General features: G+C 51.4%; 1 protein-coding gene across 1 annotated transcript; it reads right to left on the reverse strand.

Moving 5' to 3' along the window:
* Positions 1 to 2004: 2004 nt before the first annotated feature.
* On the reverse strand, positions 2005 to 22701 carry SCN4B (sodium voltage-gated channel beta subunit 4). The gene is made up of 5 exons (XM_043900314.1): positions 22573 to 22701; positions 13901 to 14073; positions 12225 to 12453; positions 10412 to 10541; positions 2005 to 5671 (listed from the first exon to the last, which is right to left on the reverse strand). Exons 1-5 carry the CDS (start codon positions 22631 to 22633, stop codon positions 5578 to 5580), a joined length of 687 nt encoding a protein of 228 aa, XP_043756249.1. The 5' UTR covers positions 22634 to 22701; the 3' UTR covers positions 2005 to 5577.
* Between the last annotated feature and the right edge of the window lie 1088 nt (positions 22702 to 23789).

The raw sequence follows: 23789 nt of genomic DNA on the forward strand, positions 1-23789 counted from the left end.
AGTATGCTTTGTATTTAGTCCAGTTTAGTAACACCAGCTTCTAACAGAGCATCTAGTTCAGAATAGTTCATCTAGTCTGTGTGCCTGCCAGCAGCTCAGATTAAGAACCCTTAAATTTATGTGTGTGGTGGGGAGGGGCTTCCCTGGTGGCTCAGTGGTAAAGAATCCACCTGCCAATGTGGGTTCAATCCCTGGGTTGGAAAGATCTGCTGGAGAAGGAAATGGCAACCATTCCAGTATTCTTGCCTGGGAAATCCCATGGATGGAGGAGCCTGGAGGACTAAAGTCCATGGGGTTGCAAAAGAGTCAGACACAATTTAGTGACTAAACAACAACAATTTATGTGTATTTTTGTCCTAGCTGAGTCAGTATGGCCCTCACAGGGTGACCCTATGTCAGGCTTACCCAGGACAGTCCCAGTTCCTAATTTGGTTTTGACACATTCATTTATCTATCAATTATGACAGTTGAGTGTGGAAAGGAAATAGGGATAAAACAGCAATGTTGGGAACCTACCCAGGCCTTGGGACTGATCCCTACATGGGGAACTGCTAGTTCAAGGCATAGCATTCCAGGAGTGTTATAAACTCAGATGTGGACCAGGAAACTTCAATATCTAACAGGTCTCTAGCTGATGAGAAGGTGGCAGGAGGTCCCAGGCAAGAAGCAGGAGCTGAAGACGGGTGAGCAACATGGATCTAGGTGATGAGTCCATTCAGGATGGGCGCACAGAGGAGTTACTATTGCTGAGGATGAAGAAAACACAGATGTCAAGGACATCTGCTGACACTGAGGACCTCATAGACCTCTGCCTTGCTGGGATCCTTGATTGAGGAAGCAGAGTCTTTTAACAAGATCTCTTGAGGACTTAGTGTTTGAAACCCTTTGAGATGCAGTCTTAGGTGAATCCATTTAAGAGAGGGTTATGGAAGGGAAATGTGGAATGATAGAATCCACAAATACAAGCACACACACACATTCCCAATTCCTTCCCAGCCTGCCTTATGCCCAGCAGCTGGAAAGGAGGCTTGAGTGCTTGGTTAAACTATGTTCAAATAACTTAAGATGGACAATATGAAATGCACATGGGTAGTCATTCCTGGGATGTAAGCCTAAACTTCCTCCCTCCCCCATCCCCACCCCACACCCATCCTCCCATCCCTCCAGACAGCATGACCCACCAAGCATGGCTCATTGTGCCCATATACATCAGTGAGTCGTTTTGTGCTTTCTCTCTTTTTTAGTTTTTTTTTTTAATGTGGACTATTTTTAAATTTTTATTTATTATTTATTTTTGGCTGTGCTCCATCTTCCTTGCTTCACTGGCTTTTCTCTAGCTGTGGTGAGCAGGGGCTACTCTCTAGCCGTGGTGCGCAGGCTTCTTGTTGCAATGGCTTCTCTTGTAGAGTGCAGGTTCTAGCGCACATGGGCATCAGGCGTTTCCGCACATGGGCTCAGTAGTTGTGCTCCTGGGCTCTAGAGCCCAGGCGCAGCAGTTGTGGTGCGCAGGCTTAGCTGCTTCACGGCGTGTGGGATCCTCCCAGATCAGGGGTTGAACCCATGTCGCCTGCATTGGCAGGGGGATTCTTTACCACTGAGCTACCAGGGAAGCCCTGTGCTTTTCCTCTTTAAGGCTGGCCTTGTAATTTGAAACAGATTTCACCTGGATACACATGTTAACCTGGGGTGGAGGGACCTGGGTAAGGGAATGTGATGGCATTGAGTGGTACCAGAATCACTGCCAAGGTCATCAGTACAGGGAAGGCCGTGGTAACGATTCCAGTATTAGAGTGCCATCTTTGCACCTTCTTCGGGAAGGAGAAGTTCTATCAGCACTGATACAACCTGAATGCCTATGAATACACCAGACATTCCTAGACTTCTTACACCCAGCATCTCACCAAGGCAGGGGACGTTTCAGACACAAGGAGACTGAGGCTCAGCTGGCAAGTAATAAAACTGGACCCCAACTTCCAATTAGCCAAAAATAGAAACCCCAAACTGTTTCTATTAAACATAATTTTTATTTCATCCAAGGCAAAACTAAATAAAATTCTACAAAGCAAAACGTGTTGTCAAGGCAAGACAGTCAGTCAGCTCCCATTCATTCTGTGCTTGAACACGAGTAAGTGCTTGGTGTGTGCACATCTGCGCCTCCCAGAGGCACCCGCAGATCTGAGGCCCCCCCAAGGCCCGTTTGTGCTGCATTGTTTGGATCTATAGTTATACAGGAAATTGACTGAGTATTGTTGTTATCCAAGCCAGAGGGATAAACCATGCATAATAAGATAGTCGAAAGCACTGCGTATCAGGTGGGAGGTGGGAGGGTAGGGACTCCCTGGGACACAGTAGTCAAGCAAGCTGTAGGATTTCCCCCAGAGAAGTCCCCTCTCCTAGCACCCCCTCCCCGCCACACTCTGACGGCAGCTGTGACAGTGAGATGGCATCATGGTGTTACGGGGCCCAGGAGCACAGCTGGTCTCTCCCTCTGTCTCTTCTCCTTTCTCAGGCTCCAGGTGCCCCAACAGGTAGAGTTCAGGCCAGGAAAGATGGCTCTGAAATGTACAGAATCTCCCCCATCTCAGGCACACTCAGCCTTTATACACACCTCCACACATCCCCACGCCCCTGCACGGCCCACCCACCCCACAGCCATGCATTTCCACACGCTCAGTCCACACAGACACACCCTCAGCTGCTCCCATCTCAGGAGCTCACTCTTATGCCCTTCCCTTTGCATCCAGCTGTGGGCAGCCAGCCAGATGTGAAAGTCTGAGCTCCACCAGCTGTCTTCCCAGACCTCTCCAGGCTCATTCTGGCTGCCTTCTGCACAGTTCCTACACCAGGAGAATCCCAGCACCTGGAATGCTCAGGTCCTACTTGGGGGTCAAGAAAGGGGAAGTGAGAAAGCCTTTGTTTGTGGTCTCCTGACTTTAGTGTCAGTGAAACTGCATATGTCCTGGGCTCCCAAGTTCAACATTGTGAATGCTCTCTCTAACCCGCACACCCTGAAAACACCCTCACCAGCCCCTGAAGATCACTCTCAGAGACCTGCATGTGCTGAGGGTCTGCTTGGGAAGATGGCTTTGCCCACACATCTTCCACTGCAAATTCATGCCAGAGTTTCTCCATGGGTATAATCAGCCTTGGGGCAGGACAGTCTTTGTTGTGGGGACTGAGTTGAACATTCTTAGCCCTCACACTCATTAAATGCCAGTAGCCATGAGCCCTCAGGCCTTGGAGCAACCAAAAGTGTCCCTCTCTAGAGTTCCAATCACCTCTATGGAAAACTACCAAACAAAAGCCATGGACAAGAAGCTTTAAGTATCAGAGTCAAGGTTTCTAACATTATAAAGGCTAAAATAATTCTAAGGGGGAGGGGTGGGAAGATAGAGACAGAAAAGAGAGTGAGAATGTGTGTATATGTGTGTGTGAGTGTGTGCACTATAGGGATAGGACACAGAGGACAGGATGGACTTGGAACACTCCCTCTAATTATGATACCTGAACTCCTAGATCCCTTTCCAAGCCAAAAAGACTTTTTTTAAACCAAAACTTGCCAAGTCTTACAGTCCTGTGAAGTAGGTATTATTACACCCATTTTGCAGATAAGGAAAGTTGAGCCCAGAGAAGGTACATGATCTGCCTATGAGTCAGCAGCAGACCCACAAGTAGAGAGGATGATGCTCTCCCTCTCCCATACTCTGTATGCCTTGGTTTCTTCTCAGGAAAGTCAGAGGAGCCCAAGACACTCTGCCTGTCCAAATGCTGAAGCTGGGAAAGGAAAAGAAAGCGGTTCTGCATGAAGCAAACTGAAGAAGTTTCCCGAATAACTGGTGGCTCTGGCCTGTCTGCTCCTAAAGACAGGAAAGCCTGAACCTGAGCCTAGGATGGGAGAAGGAAGACACAGGGACAGAGGCAGATCTGCGTGGGCCCTTGCTGGGATGTTCACCCTGATTGTTGGCAGGGAGAGTCCTGAGGCAGTCCCCACACACTTTGGAAAAGGGGCTACTCCCCTCTCATTCCTCCCTGGGCCCCAAAGGAGGGAGTGTCAGAAATTTAATGAGAGATCGAGGTGGGTGGGAGCAGACGGTGGATTCCTCCATGATCACAGCCCCGTCCATCCCCCACTTCATCAACCCACAGGGCCAACACCGCGACATAGCAGGGCCCTGGGAGCACTTGACAGAGGCCTCCAAGACTCAGCCGCTGGCCCGGGGCGTTAGCTCCCCGGTCTCTTGCCTGACCCTGAGTGTGGGCGGCTGGGGATCCCTCACCAGGGCCCCACCAGAGTTGGCTGTTCCACGTGGGCTGAAGGAGGGGGCAGAGGACGTTATGAGCCAGGACTCAGGAGCTAAGGCACAATCTAGCCCCACACACAAGGGGTGTGCAAACCAGTGCACGGAAAAGCAGAGGAAAACTGGGGGCACTCTCTACCTGCCCCTCCCCGACCCCAGGCTGCGGATGGAGGGGACAGATGAGCAGGAAGCAGTCAGCAAACCCAAGAGCCCTCTCATCCAAAGCAAGAGGGTCCCTGAGGCGAAGGCAAGCCTTGACCCTGGGATGGAGGTGAACAACCCTGGGCGGGGAGAAGCGAGAGGAACACAGGAGGGAGCAGCTCCTCAAGCAAGACGGCGCCACCTGCTGCTTCGGAGGAAGAGCAGCAGGGCGGAGCCGGTTGGGAGTTCCCACAAGAGGCCACGGTCCTGCCAGGCCAAGGAGAAGGGGCAGCCAGCGTTGGTGGGCGTTCTGCCGCCAAGAGGCCCACCTCTGCAGCCCTGATGCCCCAAACAGAAATTCTAGGAAAGGAATAAGTGGCGCCCAGTGCTCTGGGACTGAGGGACCCCTTCATGAGTCCTCGGAACCCAGAGATTAGAAAAGCAGACCAAAAAAAAAAAAAGAAAGAAAGAAAAGCAGACCAAGTGGGCTAGGACCCCCTTAGACAAAGAGGCAGCCCTAATTGGGAGTCTTCAGAGACTCCGAGCAGCATGGGGGTGGGGGTGGGGGGAACCAAGGCAGGCAGGCACCCAGGGGTCGGGGTAGGGGGAGGGACACGGGAACCAGGTGTCCATCGAAGCCTGTCCCTGCAGGATCCTTCCAGCGGCCCCCACCCCCAGAGCCTGTAGAGAGTCCTCCGGCCACTCCCACCATAAAAGGCTTAGTCCTCCATACTCAGGGTCCAACTACTGGGGCAGCCCTCGCCGACCCCCCAAGTCTCTCACAAAGAGACATCAGGAGGAAAACCAAGGTGCTCCTCATCTAGGGGGGGGGGGCCTGAAGACCATCTACCCCGGTGTCGGGGAACAGGGCATCCACACCGCCCCATCCCTTCCTTTCCTTTCCAGAACCTTCCGCAGGTTCCTTTCCCCGGCCAGCCCTTGTCCCTGGGGAGCCCTGGTGGGAGGTAGGGGGTGAGGCAGGCGGGACAGGACCCCAGTTTCTCCCCGCCCCGGGAAGACTACAGTTTGAGCCAAGCAGCAGATGTTCTCAGGCACATGGGGTCACGGACACGGCTCAAGCATCGGTTTCATCACAGGAAAGTGAGGCTCCCGGCAGCTGCTTGGCCCCAAGCAGGGCTCACACTTTTGTTGGTGCTTTCTCTTCCGCCTTGGAGCCAGGCAACCCATTCTCGGTATTATCATTCCCTGAGGAACTCACGAGGCACTCCTTCCTGAGAGGGAGAAAGGAGAGAGGGGAGGCGGTGGTGAGAAGAAGAGCCAAGGGATGGGTAAAATTGTGTGGGAGGCGGAGCCGTGGCCCCCGGTTCCAGCCCTGGAGCCTCTCCCTGGCCTTCTGTAGTGCCACTGTAGCCAGAGGCCAGGTCTCCCACCCTCTGCCTCCATTTCTTTGTCTAAAAAATGGCTGCAATGGCCCCTTCTTCATGGGATTGCTGGGAGGAGGCAGGGAGCACTTGGAACAATGCCTGAGCCACAGGAAATACTCAGTAAGGCTAGCATCACCAGGTCATCTCAACATGGCAGAAGGCAAGGGTACCAGTCACTCCTCCCAGGGGTCAGTAGTGAGGGGAGGCCAAACCAGGGTAGATGTCAGGCTGTGCCAAGCCAGGGGAAGGGTCCAGGCCAGCAGGCAGTATGCCCAGGGCAAATAGCTCCTCACCCAGGGCCCTGTAGTCCCTTCCTCCTAAAGCTCACTGCAGGCCGTTCCTCCTAAAGCTCACTGTGACTAGGTATAGAAAAATGAGATGGAAGGGGCAGGCAGGTGTGGGCAGAGGGTGGGGGGATGAGCAGAAGGAAGGAAAGATGGTTAGATGGGAATACCCTGGGAACACCCCCCAGAATGTCACCACCCCGGCCACCCTGTGCTGGGCACGTTCCAGTTTAAGTACAACACCCCCCAACAGCAGTGGCCAGGCCGCACAGGTTCTCCAGAGAAGACCTGACTGCTACATCACTCCCACCTTTCAGCTCATGAAAACTTCCAAGTCTTTTTCATGGCTTCTGTCACTAAACTACATCTTAGCCTCACCCTGGGCTTGTGTAGCTGAGTTTGAGGCCTTCAGGAAAGACTTAACATTTCATCTTCATCAATTTCATTTTGCAGGATTTAGTCTATACCTCCAGCCTATCCTCCTAAATCCGGAAAAGGGAACTCTCCTACACTGTTGGTGGGCATGTAAATTGGTGCAGCCACTATGCAAAACAGTTTGGAGGTTTCCTTTTTTAAAACTAAAAATAGAGTTGCCATATGATCCAACAATCCCACTCTTGGGCATATATCCAGAGAAAACTCTAATTCAAAAAGATACATGCACCCCAAAGGTCACAGCAGCACCATTTACAACAGCCAAGACATGGAAACAATCTAAATGTCCATCCATAGACGAATGAATAAAGAAGATGTGGTACATGTGTACAATGAAATATTACTCAGGCATAAAAATAATGAAATAATGCCATTTGCAGCAACATGGATGGACATAGAGATTATCATACTAAGTGAAGTAGATCAGACAGAGAAACAAGCACCATCTGATATCACTTAGATGTGGAATCTAAAGTATGGTTGAAATGAACTTCTTTACAAAGCATAAACAGAAAATCACAGAGATAGAAAAAAACTTATAGTTACCAAAGGGGGAGGGATAAATTTGGATAAATTATGGATTAACAGATACAAACTACTATATATAAAACAGATAAACCACAATGCCTTACTGTATAGCACAGGGAACTATATTCAATATCTTATAATAAACCACAAGGGAAAAGAATCTGAAGAAGAATAAATATGTAGGTATGTACAACTGAATCACTTTGCTGTGATGCCAGCAAACCAACACAACACTAAATCAACTATACTTCAATTTAAAAAAAAAAAAAGATCCTCCCAGATCCCAATTTTGTTCTCCATCCAACACAGTTGCTAGGTTTCTGGAAATTTGATAAGTGTATCATTCCTGTTATGGTCATGTCCAACTCTTTTTGACCCCGTGGACTGTAGCCCACCAGGCTGCTCTGTCCATGGGATTTCCCAGACAAGAATACTGGAGTGGGTTGCCATTTCCTTCTCCACGGGATCTTATCAACCCAGGGATCAAACCTGTGTCTCATGCATTGGCAGGTGGATTCTTTCCCCCTGAGCCACCAGAGAAGCCCATGTCATGCTTAGTGTAGTTTAAATCAGTAATAACAATGAACAAACAGAGCCCTATGACATACCACTAGAGACGTCTATTCAGATGGGTCTATCATCTATCTATCTACCTACCTATCTCTAAACCTAAGGAATAGTCAGTCTAGCCAATTGCTATCCACCTAACGATCTATATTTCTTTCCAAAGACCCTGCTGGCTACCAGGCACTGTGTCAGACTAGAAAGGTGTCCAACTGACAAGGTGCCTGCTCTCCAAAAACCTGCAGTCTTCCAGGGAATGTGCTATTAAACAAGTAACTGCAGTACAATGCAGTAAATGAGAGGATGGGGGTGGGGCATACCAGGGAGGGACTCAACCTAGGAGGGCTCCTTCTAGGGTCAGGGAAGGCCCTTTGGAAGTGTCGTTTAAGCTGAGACCAAGAAAGATGAGCAGGAAAAGAGGGAGGAGACATTCTAGGCAGAGGGAACACCCTCACATGTGAAAGCCCAGAACTGATCAGAAGATGCTGCCCCACACCTCTCTTCTTCTTTACTGTTATGCAGGCCTACCTCGCTGCTCAGAGGACCCTCTCAGGCTTCCTCCTGGCCTGTCTCCCACCTCTAGCCTCTGCCTACCCATTCCCTGTGCCCACCAACGCCAGACCCTTTCTTCCAGGTCCTCTGATGGAACCAGGCCCTGAAAGCCCTCCCCAGCTCCCCTGTGGTCAGAGAAAAGCCAATCTCAGCCTCAAGGGTCCTCAAGGGTCTGTAGGTGGGTTACAAAACCCACCCTCCCTTTGTAGGTTTCTCCCCTTCCTCCTGACCCCACCCCTACTCTCTCAACAACAGCAACCACAAATGCCTATTCTCCACAACATTCTCGCTTCCCAAGCTGTCTGTCTTTGCTCTCAGCGGTTCCCCCTCCAGAACAACCTTCTCTTTACTCATATCCATCTTGCAAGGCTGACCACAAATGTCACTTTGGGCAGAAATCCTTCACTATTATTCCACCCTCTCCTGAACCCCCTCAACATTCCCTCACACCTCTCTGAGTGTGGGCATGCATGCTCACTTCAGTCATGTCCAACTCTGTGCAACCCTATGGACTGCAGCCAGCCAGCCTCCTCTGTCCATGGGATTCTCCAGGCAAGAATCCTAGAGTGGGTTAGGCCAGCCCTAATTCCTCTACCTCCTGTTACACTGATTTCTGCACATGTCTTCTTTACTTAGGGGCAGAATCTCATTCCTTCTAGAATTTCCTGCAGTGCCTGGCACAGTACTTTGCACACAGCATCTCAAAAAGAGCCACCGAATGAAAGAATGACTTACTGAACTCTAGATCCCACCCCGCTGTGAATCAGTAGGGCGCAGCGGCAATAGTTGAAGTTTTGAAGCAAACAAGTCAGACTTCAAATCCCAGCTCTATCACTTATTAGCTGTGTGACCCTGGGCAAGTCACTTAACCACTCTGAGCCTCACTTTGCTCAACTTCAAAATAAAATCATACATGGTTTACTTTTTTAAATGCCTGATGGAGTATCTAACACATGGTGAGGCATGTGATGAATGACAGGAAGTGCTATTACATGTAGCATCCTCCTGATCCAACTGTGTACTAGCACGAAAATGTTAGCCTGCCCTGTTTTCAGTGAACTCATGGTGGCTCCCAAGGATGACTGCTTTCTTTCCCAAGTGCTTTTAAACCATATGTTGAATAATGTGTTCTCCAAATTTTCTCACCAGCAATAGTAAGACTGATTATTAAAAACACAATTTGGTCCCAATCCATGCTCCAGGCCCCTCTCAAGATCTCTGAAATCCTCCCAGCCTCTAGCCATGATGCTAGATAGCCCAAGAGTTCATCATCACAACCAGTCCTCCCAGCTCTCCCTCCCCTATGCCAATCCCTAAAATTCTCTCCCTGCCTTCAGCTGCCTTCCTTTCTGACCAGAAAAGGCATTTCTGCCCTTTTCAGCCTAATTTCTTCTCAACAAAACAGCATGAAGCCAACCCCAACAGATCTTCTCCTTCTATCTTCTGCTTCTCCCTTGCTTCTCCTACTTACTTTCACCCTCTCTGCTTCAATGGCAGGCCTGCCTCATCCTGTCTTTCTTGCCAAGAACACAACTTTCAAATGCCTTTGTTCTGCTCTGGGTTTTGTAGCTGTGGTTTTTCAATTGTGGAACCTGCCAGCTCTGGCAATTCTGAGTGTAGGCTGCACCCTTTGTACCTCCCGATCTTTCTTCTCATTCCTCTTACAGATATCTGTCTTTACACCTGAATTTTTCCAAGGGCTTCCTGGGTAGTCATATCAGTCTTTTTAGACTGTTTTTCTCTCCTTCATTTGAATTTTCAGAATTTCACAATAAAAGACTCCCATCACCCTAGAAGGATCTTCCCATTTTAGAGTTTCTGTATGCAGAATCTCATATTTCCCCTGATCTAAAAAAAAAGGCATTTTAAAGCCTTTGGTAGAACTTTAGATTGAGGTGGTACAAATAACGGGATGGGCAAGAAGACAGGGGAATGAGGAAGAGCAGACGAGTTGTATATATGTTCTCAGTGAAGTCAGTGTATTCATAAACATGTCCTGAGCGGATGGGGAGAAAGGAGTGAGATGAAGAATAAGGCTGAAAGATGAGAGGAGTGGGGCAAGGATAAAAAAGAGAGTAGAAGAATTAGGAAGAGAGGAGGGATTAGGAAATAGATGGAAGGATGAAGGCAGGTGGGGCTATATGATGGTGGATGAGAGGATGCTGGGAACACCCATGAGATGAGAATGGGTGGTAGGCTGGTGGGAAGGCAGGAGTCAACTTACTTCTTCTCCTGAGTCTTCTTGATGATGAAGGCAATGAACTTCTTAACCAGCAGGATGAAGATGAGGAGCCCAATGACCCCGCCCACGACACCCAGGATGATGAGGGTCACGGTGTTGTCCACTTCTTCCACTTCATGGTCAGAGAAGGGAAAGAAGAGGGGTGGAGAAGGAGAGCAGGAGTCACCTGGAGCACCATGGCAGCCCAACAGCTCCGCAGCCTCCAACCTGGGCCTCTGGGACACGCCCACCCCAGCAGGAAGCAGGAGAGGCTAGACTATGGCATCCATCAGGCTAAGACATAACAGGAAGTCGTCCCTCTCCCCCTGTGCTCCACATATACGCCCTCCCGCAGACACCCACACAAGTTCTGAAATAACTCAGACTTGGGGACCACAGCATCCAGGTTTGATTTGACCCTCAAGCATGAAACTTTCATTGCCTCCTTCTAGGTTTCCTTTTACCCATGCAGAAAAAAAAATTGAGAATCTCCCTGCAATATCTCTTATGTGGCCAGAAGACACAGGAGCCGGATAACCTGGATTTCAACAACAGGATGTCCACAGTCACTAACGAGCTGGTAACCTACAGCTGGTCACTTAACCCTTCTAGCCTCAGTTTCCTCATCTGAAAACTGAACTCCCAACTTCCTAAACCTGCTCCACCCACAATCTCCTCCATCTCTGCTGAGAAAACACCATCCTTTGAGTGGCTCTGGCCAAAATCCCTGGAGTCATCCTTGACTCCTCTCTTTTTCTCAAACCCCTATATCCAACCCACCTGAGAATCCTAATGGCCCTAACTCCAAAAAATTACAGAATCACGAGCATCTTCTCTGCAGGAATCCCACATCATCCAGGAGAGCAGTGGAGCCCAGGAAAACAAGAAATGCAACACAATCAGGATGCCTAAGCAAGTTTCCTTCCTTTTTCTCAACTTCCATGCCTCGCTAGCCTTCCAGGCTCCCCTCTCCATGATGCCCACCCAGTCTTAACTCTTTCAGCCCCTTCTCTAAAACGTCCAGTGTCGGGGTCATGGGATACCCTCATCACGTGTTTCCTCATTGTCTAATTGTTCCACTATTGTCGGATTGGAATCCCCTCAACCGGGACTTAAGCTCCAGAGGGGAGAGACCATTCTTATCAATCCCTACTGGAACTTCCCTGGTGGTCCAGTGGCTAAGACTCCAAGCTCCCAATGAAGAGGGCCCTGGTTCGATCCCTAGTCAGGGAACTAGATCCCACATGTGGCAACTAAGAGCCCACATGCCTCAACTAATTCCTGGCTCAGCCAAATAAATAGATAAATATTTTTTTTAATCTCTGTTGCCTTGGCTTTGCATGCTTTGCCCCATTTCAGTTATGTGTTTACTTGTCTTCTGTCCTACCCTGACCTGTCAGTTCTTTGAGAAAGGACACTGTGTATCATTCATAGCACTTTTTGGTCCTACATGGCATTCAATCAGCTGTTGCTAACAGAATACACAAGAGTAGTAATAATCAACACATAAGGAGAACTTCACAACACACTTCCTTGTAGCTTCTGGAACTCTCACAGCAACCCTAAGAGAAGGCAGATCTTCATACAAGGAAAACAAGGCTCAGAGGGCCTCAGTGTATATCATAAGCTATTCAGTGACAGAGAATGAGTATTCACACTAACTTATTTGAGTTTCCAGATGTAACTCCAGTTGCCCTTGAAAGCATAAAGTGAAAGAAAACACCAATATGGGCCATTTCACCATTACCCTGAGTTGGGTACCCACCCCCACCCGTCCTTCCAATTGCACTGCCCTTGTCCCAGACCCAATGCATACATTTATCAACAACTTGGAGGAAGATGGTGGCCTGGTGCTGAAAATCATTCTCTTTGGGGTTCTTCACATGGCAGGTGTATTTGCCCGTGTCGCTGAACTCCAGGTTCTTCAGCGAAATGGAAATATTGTTCATTTTCTCCTTCGTGGAGCCCTGCAGAGTGATGCGGTCATCATCTTTCGATTTCACCTTGGGGTCCGACTTCTCATTCTTCACAGTCCCATCTATGAGCTGTGTGGGAAGATGGGAGCAAGGAGGTAGCCAAGAAAAAAATCTGAGTCCTTTCTAGAGTCATTACATCACTCCAGCCCACTCCTTGGGCACCTCCCTGCCCAGGCCAGGAAAAGCCCTTCCCCTTGGCTTCCCGCACTTATCTATAGCTCTGTCTGTCTAACCTGGATTTTACTTGCTTCAGGCTAAACCCAACTTCTGTTACTAAGGTCTCCCTAGAATGTAGCATGACTTTTACTGCTTTCTTCATAAAAACCTTTTAATATCACATAAATGCCTGTTAATACCACACTCGCTTCCCTCTGTCATTCCTTCCAGCTTTTGCTGACACCTCGTCCCCTATCTGCCTGAATTCTGACCCTCCATCAAGATGTGGATCAATCCCACAGGGCAGGGCGTCGGCACCCTCTGAGTTCACTGTTTAATTACATCTAGAGTTGGTCTCTTGTGACTTCCAGTCCCCTACTAGGTTGCAGAGTACTCAAAAAACACTTGCTGGGACTTCCTTGGTGGTCCGGTGGCTGAGACTCCACACTCCCAATGCAGGGTGGCCTGGGTTCAATCCCTGGTCAGGGAACTAGATCCCACATGCCACAACTAAAGATCCTGCTTGCCACAACTAAGATCTGGTGCAGTCAAATACATAAAGAAACATTTAAAAAAACACCTGCTGACTCTCCATCCCCACCCCCAGCCAAAGCCCTGGACCCTTCTCTTCTCCAGCATCCCCTTCCATCCTTCCAAGGCCCACTCCCCAGCCATTCTCCTATTTGAACTCTTCTCATTCCCCCTCTCCAAGTCTTCCAAACGTCTTGTCTCTTCTGCTTTTTTAATTAAATTATTAATGTTTACACAAGCTAACCAAGTTTCAGGTATTTCATCAGACCAGACAGAGGACTCTAGACAGGAATTCCAACAGACCCCAAATTCTGGCAACAAAAATCTAAGCATCCTTCCCACATAGATCCGTCTAGACAGGCTCTGGAAAGAATACTTGGAGAGAGACTTCCCTAGTGGTCCAGTGGTTAAGAATCTGCCTGCCAATGCAGGGGCCACGGGTTCGATCCCTGGTCCGGGAAGATCCCACATGCCATGGGGCAACTAACCCCATGCGCCACAACTACTGAACCCACATGCCCCACAGCCCCTGCTCCACAACCAGAGAAGCCACTGCAGTGAGAAGCCTGTGCACCGCAACTAGAAGGTAGCCTCCACTAGCTGCAACAAAAGAAAACATCAAAGACCCAGTGCAGCCAAAATAAATAAATTCATTTATTTTTAAAATAAATAAAAGGTGAGGGTGACAGAAGGGGCATCAAAAGGTCCCTGGGGACCATCATCGAGGGGTCAGTCCAGAAAGGACCATAGCCTGGGGTGGGAGGCAGGGGTGAGGGGACAAACCTGGGAGGAGGATCTGAGCTGTCCCATCCCTTCTCCGTCTACTTACGATCTTGTATGTGTCACTGCTGTTGTAGGACCACCAGAAGTGTAGGTTCTCGAAGCCAAAGCAGCTAGAGAAGGTGCAGGGTAGCAGGATCTCCGTGCCGTTGACAGCGTAGATGGTGGTGGCCTTTCCCACAGACACCTCCAACGACAGGGACACCGGCAGCAGGAAGAGACCTGTGTGAGGGGCACCACCTCCCTGAGTAAAACCCCACCGGCACCTCCAGGCTGCAGCCCTGGAAGGGACCTCTACGGTGGAGTGGAGTGGCACGGTCAGGCAGGGAGTCTCTTTTGCCCTCCGTGTCAATATTAGGAAGATGGTTCTCTTTACTTTAACCGACTCTGCCTGGACCACCTCCGTGATTCATTCTCCCTCTTGGCCTGAGCCGGATGGATTTCTGAGCCTGTTAGTAGCCCTTGTGACACTCTAAGTGACCACCAGGGGTCACCCCAACCCAGGAAAACCAGGTCCCGGCCTCGGTGCCGCGAGCCCGCGCCCCCTAACCAGCTGATGTGGTCCCTGCAGCCCCCAAGTGCAGAACCTGCGCCTCCTGTTGGCGCTGGGAATCTCCCCAAGGACTGTGCGCCACCCCATCGTGATATTTTCGGGATTTGGCGGGGCGGGGGTGTTGGGAGACTGAGTGGGTCTCCTGAGGTGGCTAAAAGGAAAACGGCAGACACAGGACCCGGCTCCTCCGCCACGCATCACGCACCCTGGCAGCTCCCACCTGCCCCAAGGGGCCGAGAGGCAGGGGGCTGCCTCCCGCTGGACCTTGCTCCACCACCGACAGGGACCTCGAGAAGAAAAGAGAGACAAGGCGGACCGGGAGGGCATCCCTCAGGGTGGGGTGGAACGGGCATGTCTTGGCATCAGTCAGCAGCCACGAAATCAGAGGGAATAAAGCAATAACCGCAGAGAAAGTGAGGGCGGAAGACACTTTATGGAGGCTGACTCAGGGCAACAGGATGCTGGCAAGACGGTGGCTGGAGTGGGCACTGCACCCATGGTCCCCTCCGGACCCAGAGTAGCCCCCCGACTGCCTGCAGCCCCACTGCAGCCTCTCATCCTGGGAACATCCCCACCCCCACCCCCCTTCTTTCCCACACCTTCCAGTCCACTGCCATCGCTGCCAGTGGAAATTCATCGCTGTGAATTTCCACTCATGGCCTCTGGGCACTGCCTTGTGAGTTCGTGAGTTCTTGTAAGAGAACCTGGCCCTCCAGTCCTACAGAGTCCTTGAGGAAACCCCGCTGTACCTCAAGGTCATGAGGAGGTGGGGCGTCAGAATTACAGACTAGCTGTCCTTGCCCCTAAATGAACCAGGGTCACCCTGGGTGAGGACTCAGAGTCCTTCTCAGGTTCCCAGTGATGCTGAGAATAATGACCTTTTCCTGAGCGGAGATGCTGGCTAAGGCTGCATGTGAGTAATCTCATAGCATCGTCACCTCTCACCTGGAAAGACGGTCTTATTAATCACATTTTACAGGTGGGAAAAATAAGGATCAGAAGAGCAAAGTGCCTTGTCCCTTGGCCAAAGTCCTACAACTTAAAGAGGTAGTTGAAATGTGAACTGGAGTGTGACTCCAGGGCTAGTGGGCAGTTGAGCAGACACTTGCCTGCACCACCTCCTATGCCAAAGTTTCCCTGGCACCTCTTCCCAGACTGTAGCTTCTTTCAACTACTTGGACCGTCAGCCTGGCGTTCCCACAGTGTCAGAGCTAAAGGACCCAGGTGGTTTCAGGTTAGAGACACCAAGTTGCCACTGCCTGATTTTAGAGATGGGACAACCAAGACCCAAAATGGGAGGAGACTTGGCTGAACTAATTGGGTTTAGTGGCTGAGCCACTTGACAACCCCTCTCAGGCCAGTCAGCTCACAGCTCTGCAGGCAATTCCCAGAACTGTTCTTGTTCCCAAGACAGGTAGGGTCAGTCTTTGTTTTAAAGTTTCCAACCTTGCTCCCATCCTCATTCTCAAGGAAGGACCTCTTTTATCAAGCTTAATGTCCTCATCTTATCGATATATCATAAACCAGTTTCCTCTTGGTTTGAACACATGAGGTAAGTATGCCTAGCACCACATGGGCAATGCTTTTTAACTTAGAAGGAGGAGACCTCCCCGGCAGTCCAGGGGTTAAGACTCTGCACTTCCACTGCAGGGGGGCTCAGGTTCAATCCCTGGTTGAGGAACTAAGATCTCACCTGCCATGTGGTGCAGCCATAAATAAGTAAGAGGAGTTCCATGGAGAGCTGGAAGGCCAACTCTGCTCTTAGGACTCCCTCAGCTTCTTCATGTCCCTCTTCACTTCTGAAGGCAAAGTGGACTGCTCTTAACACAAAGCTCAGAAATGACAGCCCATAGTCCAGGATCCCCTGCCACTGTCAACAACTGCTGGTGTGTGCTCAGCATTTACTACGTGATGGCTACATATAACCCCCACACCCACACCCTGAGTGGTGTACTGTAATAGCTCCATATTACAGACATGGCAACTGAACATAGACAGGTTTGGTAACTTGCCTAAGGTCAGCAGAGGGGCTTTCCACATGGTGCTAGTGGTAAAGAACCCGTCTGCCAATGCAGATGTAAGACACATGGGTTCAGGTTCAATCCCTGGGTCAGGAAGATCCCCTTGAGGAGGGCATGGCAACCCACTCCAGTATTCTTGCCTGGAGAATCCCATGGACAGAGGAGCCTGGCAGGCCATAGTCCATAACTTGGCACAGAGTCGGACACGACTGAAGCCACTTAGCACACACACACACAAAGGTCAACAAGAGACATTTCTAGCATCCCAAAGCAAGAAAGCCCTACCTTACATCCTAAAACAGCAGATTTTGCCCACCAGAGTTCCAATTAGTGCTGAGGGGTCATTTCAACTAGCCTTCAATCTTTGATCAGCTCCTCTGTGCCAGGAGTTGTTCTAGAGCAGTGGCTTTCACAAAGGGTCAGAATCAACTGGAGGGCCCTTACAGCTCGCTCTGCCAGCCCCACCCCAGCAGTTTCAGATCCAGCACCTAGAGTGGAGCCTGAAAATTTGCATTTCTAAGAGGTTCCCAGAAAATGCTGCAATCAGAGATGACACTTTGGGCCCCACTGTGCTAGAGGATTTCTACCTATTAACTTCAACTCTGATTAGAATGCCAAAAGATGGGTATCATTTTTCTCGTTGTACAGATGATTCAGTTGAGGCTCAGAGAGATTAAGTCACTTGCCCAGGGTCACATAATAAATGGTGGATCTGGAATTGAGCACTGACTGTAAAATAGGATGGGCATTTTACAGGCACTGTCTCATATAATCCTCATGATAATCCTAATGAGGTAGTTATTATTTTTATCCCCAACATGCAAAATGAAGAAACAGGCTCAGAGAGATTAACTTGCTCAAGGCCACACAACTGGTGAGTGGAATAAGCAGAGTACAGACTGAGCTCTGCTTTCCACCACCCTGTGATGGTGCCTCTCCAAGAGAACAATGCTGTCAGGGCCAGCCCTCCTTAAAGCTCCTGGCTTTCTTTTCATTTCTCCCCTCCCTCACCACCTTGCCCCAGAGATCTATGGACAGGAGCTGTCTGCATGAGATTACGCCCTCCTGCCTAAAAGATGGCCTTCAATTTTGGTTTTGTTTGTTTTGGGGTTTTTTTGCCACACTGCATGGCATGCGGGATCTTGGTTCCCCAACTAGGGATTGAACCCACACCCCCCGCAGTAGAAGCAAGGAGTTTTGCTTGCTTCTGGACTGCCTGGGAAGTCCCAAGAAGACAACCTTCTGATGGGAGACCTCAGTTTTGCCTCTCACTACCCCCCACCACCTCCAAAGAATAGAGTGCAGTGTGGTGATGGGGAAGCACTCAGCAGAAGGAGCTTCCTGATGCCTACAGTGCTCCCTCTGAGCCTGAGCACATGTTCCAAGGAGCACCAGCCTCTAGTGTCCAGGATCCTGGGGGAGATGGGGGATCCAAATCAGGGGCCAAACGCCTCCCCCTCAACCTCAACCGGAATAGACTATCCAAGAAACATCAGAAGTGAAATCTTTTTGACCGTTTTAAAAGCAAAAACAAACCAAAAAAATAAACAGTCCAGGACAGAGGAGAAAAGTACTTCTCTAAGGTCTGACTCGTGACGGTGCGCATTTCCGCCTGATTAGTGTGCGCCTGTGTGGATGACTTAATTCTAATGTCACAGGACTCCCAGAGTGAAGCATCGCCATTCCCACCGTAGCCTGGAAGGGACAGAGGGAAGGCAGAGATGTTTCCACGGTGAAGTTCAGAGTCCTGCCTGAATGAAAGCATCAGAGATGGGGAGCAAGCCTGGCTTCTCCACTGCACCCCCTCCAGCAGGCAGAAGTCTTGTCGGCCGTGTCTGGGAGGCTCGTGCAGGGGGAAAACCCAGAGGCCTGGCTCCTGTGCCTTCTTCCCTGTGAGCCTGGGCTGTGGGCAGAGAAGGGGGCAGGGTCAGATCTAGATCCACTAGAGGACTCAGAGAGGTACTTCAGCAGGATGACCAAACCAGGATGGATATGTCAGCAGGCACATGGCAGACCCCACCTGGCCGGCTGACCTTGAGAAAATCGGAAGTGCTAAATCCTCAAACCAGGGATGCCTGTCTTTCCTACCTTCTAAGCTTGGTATAAAGCTAAAAACACATGAGCTTATAAAACATGAGAAGGGCTTCAATGAGTTCATCCCTCTGGCCTGGGCTCTGCCGGTAGAGGAGCATAGTGTTTAAAAGGAGGCAGGTGGACAGGGCTGGCCTAGGTCTGGATGAAACCAAGTCACTCCAGTTAAGGACCAGTGTCAGCCAACAAGATCTCCAAGCCATCCATGCACTGTTTTATACTTTCACCCTGTACTACTTTCTGGAGGTAATTATTTCCATGTGGTTACTTCCTCGGATAAAGAAGGACTTTCTTTGTCCCAAACTAAACTCTTTAGAATTTCTAGTGATCTTGTGTGCGTTTCAGATTGGGGGTCCCTCTCCAGCTTCGTGGGATGGGTGGGAACAAGTCCTCTGATCCATGATCCTGTGGAATTCAATCCTAAACCTTGTCTTTGCTCACTGAAAGTCCCTAACTACTGAACCATTCTCAGAACAGCCATTTTCTTGGCTGTTTTCTGATCGGCCCCCTCCCATCTCATGCGATTATGTCTAAGGATTGACTCAGGCCTCCCATTTAAAGTAAAAACTTTACTTTAAGGCAAATGTTATAAAGGCAAATCTTATCATTAAATACACCAAGGGGGATCTCATGGCTACCATCAGACATTCCAAGGCAAATGCCAAGGCAGTAATCTTCTGCCACCTTTTCCCATATCCGGGTACAGTGGCACCCAACTTAGGGCGAGAGGAGGAAAGAGGGCCAGCATGGAGCACACTCTAAGTTTAGCTCCCCAGGCTTGCCTGGCAAGGCAGGAGGAATCGAGGCTGACTTTAATAGGGAAGCTGAAACACTCTGGCCCCAGAGGAGTCAGGTTCAAAGTAAGAGCTGGGAGGGAGAAAGTGGGCCGAGGCCAGCAGGACAAGACCCCTCCTGGGGTGCAGGCCCTGGGGGCTGTGGGAGGCAGGGCTGAGCCAGGCAAGGCCCCTGGGCCCAGAGACAGAGGAAAGATTTCAGCTCCCTCTCCCTAGGCAACCTGCCGGCTTCCTGCGCACCCCCAGGAGCTTTGCAGGGATAGAAACATTCCCCTGAGACAGCGCTGGATGCTCAACAAAACCAGCTTTGCAAACAATTCCAAGTGGTGTGCCCACCCTCCTCTTGCAGGCCATGGAATGGGTGTGGCTTCTGCAGAGATCCTTACACCCTCAGCAGTGGGGCAAGGTGGGAGACTCTGTGCCTGAGGTCTACCTAGCATGCTGGTCCCACCCGCCACAGCAGCCAAAATGACTTGGAACCCCACAAGCCTGCATGTCCAAAATAAGAATGAATCCCCAGTTCCAGATTCCAAACCTGGGGTCTTTCTCCTCTTCCCTGCTTTCCCATCCTCTTTGCCATGAACCGCTTACTTACCCTTTCCTTTTCCTTTCTCTGAGTGGGACTAAGCACCCTCTGCTTAATTGCCTTCTCATTAAACAAGTCCTTAATAAATACATACCCAGGGAAAGAGGGTTGGGCAACAGAGCACCCTCACAAGTGATAATTACACAGAGATCACAGCAATTAAGCAAATCAGGCAATAAGGAAGGAGTGGGTAGGACAGATATATTACCAGTTACAAGCTTAGGAAGGGACTGACACCTTTTTATCCTCAATTGCAATACTGCCGTCTTGAAAACCGTGTCTCAATTTAAGAAAGGAGCGTCTGGTCAGATTATCAAAAATCAGTTTCGTCTCGGCCTAGGAGATTGAATTTGATGGTGGGAGAGGAAGCTGGAGGGGTAGAGGACTCCTGGGAGCTTATGGCTCTGTACCCAGTTTCCATAGTTGTGAGAACAACAGCTCTGGGCCCCCAAGCCTCTATCCTTCCACACCCAGGCTCCCGAGCTCACTGCTTCTTCAGTCCATCAGCACGACCCCTGCTGACCTTCCCCTTCAGCAGACTTTGGTTAACTGAGAGGCAAGTTGGTGTGACAAAGCCCCAGAGACCTGGATTCTGGCCCACCTGGCCATCAACTGGCTACACACCAGTGAGCAAGTCACCTTCTCTCTCTGGACCGTGGTTTCTTCATCCTGAGGGGAGCTCTGTGCTGTGGCTTCCAAAGCTCCTGCCAGCTCTGATGCTCTACCTGGCTGTCCAGTCATCTCTGCATCTCCCCTCCTGGACCAAGAGCAAGGACGGCGTCTTCGTGCCAAGCTCAAAGCAATGCCACTGGGAGGTCTTATCTGTGGCTGCCTGGGCAAGGTCCAGGGAGGGACTCAGGTTGTATTCCCTCAGCAGACCAGAGGAGAAATGGCAGAGCAGCTGGGGCCAGTTCCAGGGTCTGCTGGTCTCCCCCTACGAATCACTCTGCACTCTCCTGGGCACCCAGAGGGTAGCTCAGGGAATCTTCCAAACCTGTTCCGATGGGCATCTGTCCCTCCCTAGTCTCTCAGCTCAAAGAGTGCTTAGAGGAGGTGGGGGTTTCCACCTGGAGAAAAGTACCAAGAATCTGTGCCTGAAATCCCAACACACACACACACACACACACACACACACACGTGGCATATGGTGGGGTTCCCCACAGAAGACAGGTTCTATGAATACTCTGGCACTCGCATTCCACCAGCCAACCAGGCAGTAGGAGAAAGGGAAGCCAGAGGTGCTGGTAAGCAGGCTAGTTTAATGGCAGTGTGAGTTGGAATTCCCCAGTGACCCATTCCCCTTGCCATGCCCACAGTGATCAGAGATGGGATGAGGGGGAGCAGAGGGCCTCTGTGCCCTGTCCATGAAGAGAAGCCTCAGGCCTCGCAGAGACCCACTTCTTAGGGTCATCGTGGAATCAGCACACCTGTGCCTAAGCTACAAGAGAGAACACCAGCTCGTAGGGATGTAACAAAAGCGGTGGCTCCTGAGTGAAGGACATACCTTATCCCCGCTTCACCACCAGGTGCTAACATGACAGGTCAGCACACGGTTTACATTGGCAGGAGCAGTAGCGGCCACCCTTAAAGACTTCTGTCTTCCTGTTTTCAGCCTAAATGCTTACATCGTGTGCCCAACCCGATGGGGGGAGCTGCCAAAAGCCAAATCTGACAAATACAAACAGGAAGAGGTGCAGGTGCCAGAGATGGAATCGGCTTACACTGAAATCCAGCTTTGACTTCTGAGAGGCTACATACTGGACTACTAAATATCATTCCCGAATCTCTAGGAGTTTGATGCTCAAAGGTATCATGCATAAAATAGACACTAATCATCTGTTCCTTCTGTGTTCTCCGGATGTGCCTCCTTAGTCTTCATACTCATCCCAAAAATAAAGAGCCAAGAGCAGGTTAAACAGGTCCTACCGCCCAATCCCATGGACTCTTTACCTAAGAAGAGACACAGGATCCTTCCTAAAAGGGGGAATTTCTTGGCAGTCCAGTGGTTCAGATTTGGTGCTTTCACTGCCGAGTGCATCGGTTCAATCCCTAGTCGGAGAACTAAGATTCCCACAAGTCTTGAGCCATAAATAAATTTTAAAGGAGGGCTTGAACGATCCTCCAAGTCCCTCCAACCCCATCCAGTCTGCAGAGAAGGCAATGGGCACTAGAGGAAGTAGACAGAAGAGGAGCCAAACAGAAAAGGGACAGGAGGAAGGGGAGCTCCCCCACCTTGAACTGGTGCACGCCAGTGCCGGGGAAACAAGCATCCAAGTTGCAAGGAGCTCTGGGCTGGAGTAGAAACCAGCATCCCAACAGCCACACGTGCAACCCACCGGGCATCTCCTACACCCGATCCCAGACACGTTCCCCCAGCCGGCTTAAACCTCTGCGGCCCCGAGCTCCAGCTCTGGAAGCTGAAAGCACTAGAGACAGCAAAGAACTAATCGCCGGGCTGGCGGGCGGGATGGGGCGGAGGACGGTGCAAGGTCCCCTCGGCAGCTCAGCAGTCCAAACTGCGTCCTGGAAGAAGCGGGAGCCACTCACTGGGGGCCCCGCTCCAAAGCCCACCATGTCCAAGGTGCTGTTCTTCTAAGTGTCCCCTCCCTGGGCGGGGGGGGGGGGCGGGCGGGTTGGGGGGAAGAGGTAGAAGAAACCAAGCGGGGGCTGCCTTACCCAAAAGCCCAATGCTCAGCCATCTCGCCCGGGCTGCGCCTTGGTCGCGAGCCCCGGGCATCGTTCTGTTCTCTCCGGAGCGCCCCCGGGGCTCGGGGACAGGATACAGGGCACACCCGCGCTCGCAACCCGCGGTCTGCAGTGGGGCCGGAGGCTGCCGGGGAGCTCTGCGCCGCCGGGCAGGGCTCGGGAAAGTTAGCGCGGGGAGCGCGAGGAGGGGGAGGTAGGGAGGGAGAGGAGGAGCCGGCTGCGGGAGCGGCCACCGGGGGCGCGGGGAGAAGGAGGAGCCCGAGGCAGAGGGACGCGAGCAGGGCCAGCAGGACCGCCGAGCCAGCACCGAGGCGACCGACGCTGCGCCTCTGCTCTGGAAGCGCTCCAGCCGCAGGAGGGGCGGTGGCCGCCGCGGAGCCCGGGGCGCCCCCGCCTCCAGGTCCCGGAGCCCCGGGAGCCGGCCGCACCCCCAGCAACCCCCTCGTGCGCCGCCCCCCCCCCCCACACACACACACCCCTGCTTCCTCTCCGGCTCGGGCTGGGCGGCTGCGGCTTGGCACTGCAGGGCCGTCCGCAGCCGCCCGCATCATCCCGTGCGCTGAGCTGCCAATTAGGAGGATAGTTTGGGGAAGAGTCGAGGTGGAGCTTCTCGGGTGTTGGAAGGCTGCGATGTCTGCTTTGGGGTACACGAGTTTAGGTAACGGCTCCCTCTCCCGAGGCCGCGAAGGGACCGCTCGGTCGCCCGCAGCCTGCACTGCCGCAGCCGGTGGGCGTGTGCGGGCTTGTATGTACACTGCGGCCGCCGACGCGCGTGTGTGCAGCCCTGAAGCCCAGCTGTGCAGGGTCCCACGGACCCGGCTTCCAACTGCAAACGGCCCCCGCCACCGCACACCAACCTCTCTCACTGCTTCATGGACTCCTCAGAAATCTTGATGCTCCTGGTTACGGAATCTGGCCAGGCTCTACCGTTGGGGCCAAGCCCTGATTCACCCTCCCGGGCACCCCTACTTCCTTCTTCCACCCAGGCCACCCCCTCACCCCCGACTCTCCATTTTCCCCCCTCTTGCAAGGGTTTCCTGTGTACTTCAGAATCCTGGAAGACTCCCTTAGGCTCGCCTCTGTCTTGAAGTGGGGGTGGATTAGCCCAGGGTAGGAGGTGCGTGGTCACAGCCAGGTCAGAGGGCTTTTCCCCAGAACCTCTGGAGTTACAAGGGAGCTTGTCTCCC

Source organism: Cervus elaphus, chromosome 1 (genome assembly GCF_910594005.1).
Source record: "Cervus elaphus chromosome 1, mCerEla1.1, whole genome shotgun sequence".
Lineage (NCBI taxonomy): Eukaryota > Metazoa > Chordata > Mammalia > Artiodactyla > Cervidae > Cervus > Cervus elaphus.